The sequence below is a fragment of the Thermothelomyces heterothallicus genome (genome assembly GCF_042370625.1).
Source record: "Thermothelomyces heterothallicus CBS 202.75 unplaced genomic scaffold P884_scaffold_32, whole genome shotgun sequence".
In the NCBI taxonomy this organism is placed as follows: Eukaryota; Fungi; Ascomycota; class Sordariomycetes; order Sordariales; family Chaetomiaceae; genus Thermothelomyces; species Thermothelomyces heterothallicus.
The window spans coordinates 341,510-349,807 of record NW_027192593.1 but is presented as its reverse complement, the minus strand read 5'-3'; the positions used below and the strand labels follow the sequence as shown (position 1 = coordinate 349,807).

Genomic DNA, 8,298 nt, shown 5'->3' with positions numbered 1-8,298 from the left:
ACCCAACCACTTCAACTTACCACAACTCTACCAATTCCATACCAAACAAGCTCATCTTTTGAATATATATTCGTTAGCTTACAATGGCTTATACTGAGCAGGATTTGCAGGATGCGATTATACAATACCAACAGGGTATTCGGTTATAACGAAGTATCTACAAGGAATTCGGTATTCCAAGGACAACTTTCCACGACCGCCTCCGTGGCTCTTAACCACATTCAATTGCTTCCGAACCACGGCAATCTCTTAGCCGGGTACAAGAAGAACGACTTACCAAGTGGGTTTTGATCCAGGCTGCCCTGGGTATCCTACCAACGTATACGCAAATCAGGGAGTTCGCTAGCCGTATCCTCTAGGTATAAGGAGCAAGCTATACGATAGTTAGAAAAGGCTGGTTGGCTTGGTTTCTTCGTAGGAACCCTGTTCTTAGAACCTAACGAGCCCATAAGATAGATTCAGTCTGTATCAATGGCGCCACTGACTTAGTTATACGCAGTTAGTGGCTATGGCTAAGTATCCTAGCCATCAAGGGCATCTTACTAGCTAACCGTTGGAATATAGACGAATACGGCATTATGGAAGGGTAGGGAACCAACGGTCTGGTGGTTAGAAGTGCCTAAACGTGTATAATTCAGCGTAAAGCTCCTGGTTCGCGTACCTGGACTTTATTCCTTGAGTGTATCTCTGTAATAGGGATATCCCTCCCCCCGGTCGTTATCTTCAAGGGTAAGAGTCTTTAATAATAGTGGTTTCCTATTGACAAGATGGAACTGAAGGACTGGAGGTTTATAGCAACAGAGATAGGCTAGACCAATCGAACTATTATAGTCGAATAGCTCTAAGAAGTCTTTATTCCTTTTAGCCAGCCAGAGGATAGTTCCTAGTAACGACTTCTAATATTAGACAGCTACAATAGCTATATAACTAACGACTTTATATAGCTATATTATAAGAATAATATCTAGTTACTCTTTTTACCTCTATATACCTCCTATATCCTCTAGCCATTAGATCTATTAGTCTTTTCCCCCCTGAAGTATACTTACCAGAAGCTCCTTAATAATATGATATCCTAGGTAGAATTATCTATCTTAGGTAAACAGACAATGATCAGGTATATTATCAAGGCTCGGAAAGAGGCTATCATAGCCTAGAATATTAAGGCAGGATGGAAGGCATCTGGGTTATAGCCAGTCAATATAGCAAAACCCCTGATGAGTAGACTCCTGTTAGAAAATTCGAATAACCCGACCAATCCTGACAAACAGCTAGCTTCTATATAGACTCCAGAACCTGTTCAACACTCCCAGCCTTCGAAAGGAGCCGTTGACCCAATTTTCAGTACACCACAGAGGAAGTCAGACTTACGTAGTCAGCTGACCAACCTGTCCACCAAGACTCAGCACCCCTCTGTACGCAGGCTCCTATTCAGGAAGATTGAGAAAGCTTTCGACCAGAAGGACTTTAAGTTAGCTTAGTTACAATAGGAAAACGAAGCTCTGAAGGCATAGTTGGAAGCAGCCCGGCCGTCGAAGAGGAAGAGGGTAATGGTAGATCCAAACGAGCAGTTTGCGATGATTGAACAGATCCACTAGGCCTAGATGGAAGCCGGCCGTATAGAGGACCCTACTGCTGAAGAGAGTGGCTCAGAAAGTGTAGAATCAACGGCTTCCTGTATTGTAGTTGGTTGAACAGGTCTGTAATATATGTGGTTGAAGAAGATGGGTAGTTATGGGTGCCAAGGTTTGCCAAGCGGTCGGAAAATGGGGGTGGTCGGTATATGGGGGGTCCGACTTATATAAAGTAGTAGGAGGAATTGTAAACTCCTACCTAATACTTCGAATTAAATAGCGAGTATTATAGTATTTTGTAACTATATCCTACAAATCCTACTTAGTATAATCTATCTTTAACTGTTAAATATACCTACGAATTTTGAAGTGGTTTGAGGAAACGTTAGGCAAATTGTGGTAGATTAAAGTGGTTATGTTAAAAAAGCGATATAGGTGTGCCAAGTGTTCGGAATATAGGAGGTCCGACTTAGCTACCGATACCAGGGAAGACGTATACACCAGCGGACACGAAAGCGACTTGACGGATATAGAAGCAGACAGAACGTTAGAGGAGGAGCTATTTAGTAAGAATCAAAACGTGCTATATAACGCAACCTCTCTACTGTGTATTAACTCTTCACGGCCGGGACTCACAGTTCTAGGCTAAGAATTTATCCGGAATCATCCTCAAATGTAGCTGAGACCTGCTTTGCTCGGACTCTGGATTCCGGTTCTCCTTCCAGCATCCGGTATACAAGTCCCTGGACTCTGTCTTTACAATCCAGCCCTTGTCTCTTAACGGCCACAAACTGTAGCCAGGCTTTCATTTTCCCGCTCGCTTCTTTCTGCTTGTCGGCTACATCATATATCCGCCAGGGCTCAACTGTTTTCTCTGGCAGGCCAATCTTCCCGAGCACGTATAACAGGGTAACCCCTAACGCCCATATATCCCCCAAAGCACCCCGATTTTTAGGGCTCTTGACAAACTCGGGAGGGAGATACCAAGGCGTCCCTCCACTGGACGGATCGCCGGTTGTGGACGTTGCCATCTCAAAGTCGATGAGGACAGCGCCGCGCTGGGGCGAATAAGTGATGTTTGCCGGCTTGATGTCGTTATGAGCGATATGTTGCATATCGAGGTATGAAAGAGCCGACGATATATCGCGTAGAATAATTAAAGCATCAGAGAGCTGGAATGGCGAGTTTGTACCGCGGTGAAGGGACGAGGGCAGACGCTCAAGGTAGACAGCGAAAAGGCGGCCGTCAAATGCTTGGAGAGAGACGATGCTTCTCTGCTAGGGGTTAGAGTGGCTGATGCCCAATTACTTAGAGTTATACTCACATGACGTAGCCTATCTAGAATGTCCCTTTCTATCTGCCATCTTCGGGCACACTTGACCAAGTCGTTGGAGGACATGCCCCCGTATCTGATAACTTTGGCCACAATCGGCTCGGGCAACTCGGAGTGCTGGCCGACAAATACACTAGAAGTAGTGGTGTTGGCAATTCCTCCGACTCGCCTAAGTTTGTATGATTCTAGGGTAGTGACATGAGTCGCCTGCGTACGTGGTTTCGTCTCTGTGTCCTTAGGCTGAGTAGTTCTAACAATGGCTACCTCCCCATCCCGCAGGTCCAGAAGCGGGATATCCGTCTGGCTGATCTGCCGCGTAGGCGTCGGCGTGATAGTGCCAAGGCTCGGGCTAGGTATAGTGTTAGGCGTGACGATAGCACTGGCGTCCGAGAGATGTTGTACGCGGACTGTGGCCGGAGCAAGCAGGATCTCGGATACATCGCCCTGCAGTCTTCGCCGTTTGATTATAACCTCGTCGTTGCCAGAAACGGGGTGTTTGGTTGGCGACGGGTCGGTAGCCGGGGCTTCGGAGATACCCACGACGAACTGCCGTCGAAGGAGGCAGAAGTCAAGCAGATGTTGACGAAATTCCCTGCCTTCGAAAATGGATATTCTCCACACACCAGGCGAAACCACATAGCGATCGGATCGGGCCAGGCATGGCTGATCAACCCCGGCAGGGGCGAGGCGGGTCAGATATATATGGCCCCAAGACTCATTGACCAGGAGGCAATCGTCGCTGGCGGGATCATAGTAAAGCCGGCATTTGAGTTGTTCGCATTTCCACTCAAAGGGCTTGACTTTGCTCTGGACCCAGAACGGGAGGTCAATGACAAAATCCACGTCGCTGGTCCGCTGGACGACGCCAACCGTATCCCAACCGCCGATGCCCCTTGGAAGGGGGATAATGAGGGAATCCGGGCCGCCTGGTGAGCTGCCAGTGGGGCAAGCAATCACTAGTCGGGCATCCGGCAACGTGGCTAGCGAGGCGTTGGCAAAGGCCTCGGCCAGTTCCTCGATAGGAAAATTGAGGGGTGTAGGGGCGGACGGAAGGTGTGGATGGGGTGACGGGGGCCCGGGGGGTTTGGCTTCACGGGTATGCTGGCGTGGCTCGGGTGCCGCTTGGAGCGGCTGGGGCGCCAGCTCCTCTCTGTCTTGGGGTTCAGGTGCAGCGACTCCGGCACGGCGCCGGACTTCTGCAGAGTCGGTAAATGGCTGCGTCGACTCATTGTAGGAGGGCTGACTTGAACTTGAGTTCCCCTCTACCACACGGCGCCGGACCTCGGCCGAGTCGGTAAAGGGCTGGGTGGAAGCAATAGAAGTATGGCCTGACATTGCATCGAAAACGGGGTAAACGAAGAGTATGCGAAAAAGAAAAGAATAACGTTGAGCAAACGAGGAAGATAGCTACAGTAAAATATGATAGACTGATCGGGATCACAGCTGGGGATGAGACTGCCTACTAAGTCGGAGGGGCAGCGAGCGAGCTAAGAGCAGGTAGCTAGGTAGGGAAAGATACCTAACTCTCAAGACGACGTTCTATTGAAGAGAAGAGTGCTAGGGTAGGGAGGACCAGTTATTAATAAAGCCTGCCTACGGCCTGTTTGTTGCCTGACTGCTCCCTACTTAAGTCGGCGTCACTCCATGTTAGTTATGCAGCGAGCACAGTGCAGATCGCCATCAACCCTCGCTGTTTATTCCGTGCTCACACGGTCACTGTTAGCGGGACATTAGCCGAGCAAGGGGTACACGTGGAAAGGGTGGTGCGAAGAGCGAGGATATGATGCCATTTCAACGCTGCATCGCCTAGTTAACTTCGCTAAACATTAACTTCACTTTCTGGATCATCGCAACCTCGCAATCGCAGACCGCCGGCATCGACAGCGCCCTTGGCACCGCCCTCTACCGCGACCTATTCGCGCATTCGCCAATAATTCCGCTTGCACTCTTTCCCCCCGCCTATTTCCCCGACCACCGATACGATGCCCTTCTCGCCGCCACGCGACACGAGGGAGAAAGATATACGGTGGCAGGCCTCTGCCAAGGTTGGATGTCGCGATAGCAGACCTCTGTGGACAGAATACTGGCAGCGGTTCAACACTATCACCATTCCGCTGCTTGATGAGGATGCCTTTTTTTCCGACGCCCTCGCCGCCGAGAAAGCGGCCCGGAATCGCGAACATCTCGAAGAACTGCTTGACGAGAAATCCAAGGAGCGCCGCGCCGAGCTTGAGAGAGTCGTCGACAAGATCCTATACGCGGCGACGTTTGACAAGAACCCCTTCTCACCAGAGGCTGCCTGGAATGCTGTAGACAAAGTCGGGCGGTCCGGGAGTCTGGATAGCTTCATCCAGTTGGCTAGTGGCATCGTCTGGGGCTGGGAGGAGGGACAGCTAGGCGAGCGCAGACCACGGCGTGAGCGTTCGCCCTCGCCTTGCACTTTCACCGAAACGCAGGAAATGCCCCACATGCATTCGCCCTATCCTATAGTCTCCGACAACTGGGATCTCTTACATCATGATATAGGCCCTTCGGTCACTGAGTTACCGGACTCGCCAGGACAGCGGCAGCTACCACTACCAACTTCATCACCCTGTGGCACGGCGGCACGAGTGGAGGATATCGAGACCACGGATGGCGTTAGGTATAGCGCCCTGGAGTGGTCGCGCAAAGCACCGACGGCATCATCAGAGATAGAACCGGCCGTTAGAGCACCTCGGGAGAGTCCTACAACGTCACAGTCCATCGCCGTCAACGGTTCTCCAACGGACCCTACTTTGCCACCATCCCCTAGCGACACTCGCCCCTCACACACAGCGTCCCAAACTACGCCCACAATGCCGCCAGATCCTCCCAGCGATGGGGAAGTCGGCATACCACAGCCGCTACTTTTCACACAGCCCTCGAGCACTGAACGGGAAGGGGGCCAAGAACCAGGTGCCGATGCCTGTCGGGCTAGCCTGGGTGGACAGTCCAAGCCAAGGGGAAAGAGGCGGTTTCACGAGCTGGAAGGCTCAGATCTCCAAAATGCAGGGTGTGTTAAACGGGTGAGGCGAGAACTTTGGTAAAGAATCGTCCCAAGAGTGGTCTAGGAACTTGAGGACTAGATAGCCTAGAACTACACATTTCCTATATCACACTGAATAATGGTAGGTTTGATGGCCGGTACCTCCTGATCCTTGTCTTTCACGCTCAAATTACGTAGTAAATCTGATAGCCAGACTGCGAAGTCGCGGCCCTTCATTTCCCGAGGAACTGCCTAACATTGCGGTATGGCCTCTTCCGGAAAGTGGCCCAAGTCGGACCCCCTAGATTCCGAACACTCCCCATTCCAAACACTTAGCATTTCTTAGCTTAAACGCCTACCTATGATCTTTAACTATATATAATTATATAGTAGGGATGTATAGGAACAAAAAGAGGCTCCCTTGTATCTCTGCGAATACCCCTCCAAAATGTACGAAACTACTGCCGTTAGACAGCTCTCAAAAAATTCTATCTATATCTTTGAATGATTACTTCGAACAGGTAACCGATCCTGTCTGGAGGAAAACGTCAGCTACCTGAAACGAGAGAGGATGCCGCGTGAGCGGTGTTTGTGGTCGTTGTTGTCATTGTGGTTAGCTCAAGAAGGCTACAGCCACCAGGTGGACAGGGAAAGGTTAGTATTCCTACCTGTTATCTTTGGTGGCGCCTTCCTTCTGGAGACATGAACCGTATAGCAGCCAGCCTAGGGGGATCGGGGAATGTATGCCTAAAGGCGATCTCAGGTGTTATGTAGAGAGGCTTCCGGGCAACTAGAAACCCTTCTCGTGAATTAGAAGTATACAATTCTAGAGTTCCCTTAGGAAGCTACTCTATGACCCGGAATGGACGAATCCCCTTTGTCGATCGCCTTCTCTGCCGCCGCATGTGCTAAGGCTCTGTGGTTAGAGGGGATCTTCGTCCCAGGACCTTTATTGTGGGTTTGTCCGCCTATCCTTCGGCCATCCTTAAGGCCATAGTGCCCATGTCGTGAATAAGGATACTAGGACCATCAGCCATATTATGAGACATGCCAAGTTCCGACTCCGTGCAAGCGAGAAAGCGCGGGCTTGGCGCCTGCGTAGCATGCTGGTTATGGGACCATAAGGCGTGTCAACTTTGCCAACAGCTTCAAATCCGAACTTGGAATATAATCTGACTCTAGCTGGTGACGCCAAGACATAGCCATACCGGGCATGACGATCCATATCTTCACAGATGTGTTGCATTAGTATAGAGCCGAGTCCTTGGCGTTGGTATTCTGGACGAATAGACATAATTGTTATTCCTATGGCAAAATGGCGAACAAGTTAGCGGCGAAAAGCATCGAAGTCGGGCCCGGTTATAACGTACGGCATACATTGTCAAGGTGCCCAATGGCCCTATACCGTTCTTTCTTTAAGGCCGCCGACATGTTTAACCACGCAGACACGTCTAGAGCCCTAGGAAGCCAGTCCTCAGACCTTTTCTCGTTACTGATCTTTGTCGCTCCTACGGCAGTCTTGTCTTTGTTTGAATCGGCTTGCTCTTTTAGATATCGTTCTACAAACCCAGCCGGCCAAGCCAACAACGGTACCGTCACCGTGGCGTATTTTCCGGAGGTACGTTCGACCGCTTATAATGGCATCCTTAATACCTTCGGCATACCATCGGATGATCTCATCCTTTTGTTGCTCTGAGAAGTCGACACCCGGACAAGGGAACATCAGACGGAAGAGTGGTCCGCTTTCAGAGGCTGGAGCGTCCACTGCCCACGCAAGGTAGTCTGCATCGGCTATAGAGACCGGCTGAACATCTCGAGGTAGTTTTCTAGTGCCAAGCGTGGAGGGGTAATTAGAGGGAGGCGTGGCCATTGCTATAAGAGGTTGAGTCAATGCGGGAGGAGGTCGTTAAGCTGGGAGAATGGTGGCACTTTGAAACAGGCGGTAGAAGGGTGATCAGCTTAACTCCGGTTGGGCTACCTAATTTGAGCCACTAATTAATGTTAGTTGTTGCCTCTTTGCCCCACCGCTACCAGATCCCGGTGTCAACCCCAGTTCTACCCCAAGCCGTTCGGGCGCCAGCCGCGAGGTCATTACCTTACCACGGATAAACAACGTCTCTTCTCCCTCGCCGCGCGCTGAACCCAGTGCCACTCGGAAGGTTTCGCTCACCTGTGTAGCCAGGCAGGCTAAAGTGGTAGGCTTTGTCCGAAGACTTCGCTGTCTACCACACCTAACGGTCGTATAATAGCAGCCTAGCATCATCTACGGCTTTATGACGGGGATAGAACCTCGAAACCCTGTCGTTGATTAGCAGTGGAGTCCGCATTCCAAGATAGTATACGGATTACTACAATAACTCTTACCTAATTAATTTAACGTTTGG

The 8,298-nt window shown here is 50.4% G+C and overlaps 3 protein-coding genes across 3 annotated transcripts; 1 reads left to right on the top strand and 2 right to left on the bottom strand.

Moving 5' to 3' along the window:
- Positions 1 to 2,227: 2,227 nt before the first annotated feature.
- Positions 2,228 to 4,242, bottom strand: P884DRAFT_210426 (kinase-like domain-containing protein; the record flags this gene model as incomplete). The annotated part of the gene is made up of 2 exons (XM_069438999.1): positions 2,228 to 2,848; positions 2,899 to 4,242. 2 exons carry the CDS (start codon positions 4,240 to 4,242, stop codon positions 2,228 to 2,230), a joined length of 1,965 nt encoding a protein of 654 aa, XP_069294131.1.
- Positions 4,243 to 4,721: 479 nt separating this feature from the next.
- Positions 4,722 to 6,110, top strand: P884DRAFT_264390 (uncharacterized protein). The gene has a single exon (XM_069441845.1). It carries the CDS (start codon positions 4,890 to 4,892, stop codon positions 5,973 to 5,975), a length of 1,086 nt encoding a protein of 361 aa, XP_069294130.1. The 5' UTR covers positions 4,722 to 4,889; the 3' UTR covers positions 5,976 to 6,110.
- Positions 6,111 to 6,751: 641 nt separating this feature from the next.
- On the bottom strand, positions 6,752 to 7,794 carry P884DRAFT_317179 (uncharacterized protein; the record flags this gene model as incomplete). Its single annotated transcript, XM_069445305.1, has 5 exons — positions 7,482 to 7,794; positions 7,285 to 7,411; positions 7,050 to 7,219; positions 6,862 to 6,934; positions 6,752 to 6,822 (listed from the first exon to the last, which is right to left on the bottom strand). The coding sequence occupies exons 1-5, from the start codon at positions 7,782 to 7,784 to the stop codon at positions 6,752 to 6,754; spliced, it is 744 nt and encodes a 247-aa protein (XP_069294129.1). The 5' UTR covers positions 7,785 to 7,794.
- Positions 7,795 to 8,298: the final 504 nt, after the last annotated feature.

What these genes read in the sequence shown, in the direction of transcription:
- P884DRAFT_264390 (XM_069441845.1), top strand. Translation starts at nt 4,890, where the DNA reads ATGCCCTTCTCGCCGCCACGCGACACGAGGGAGAAAGATATACGGTGG.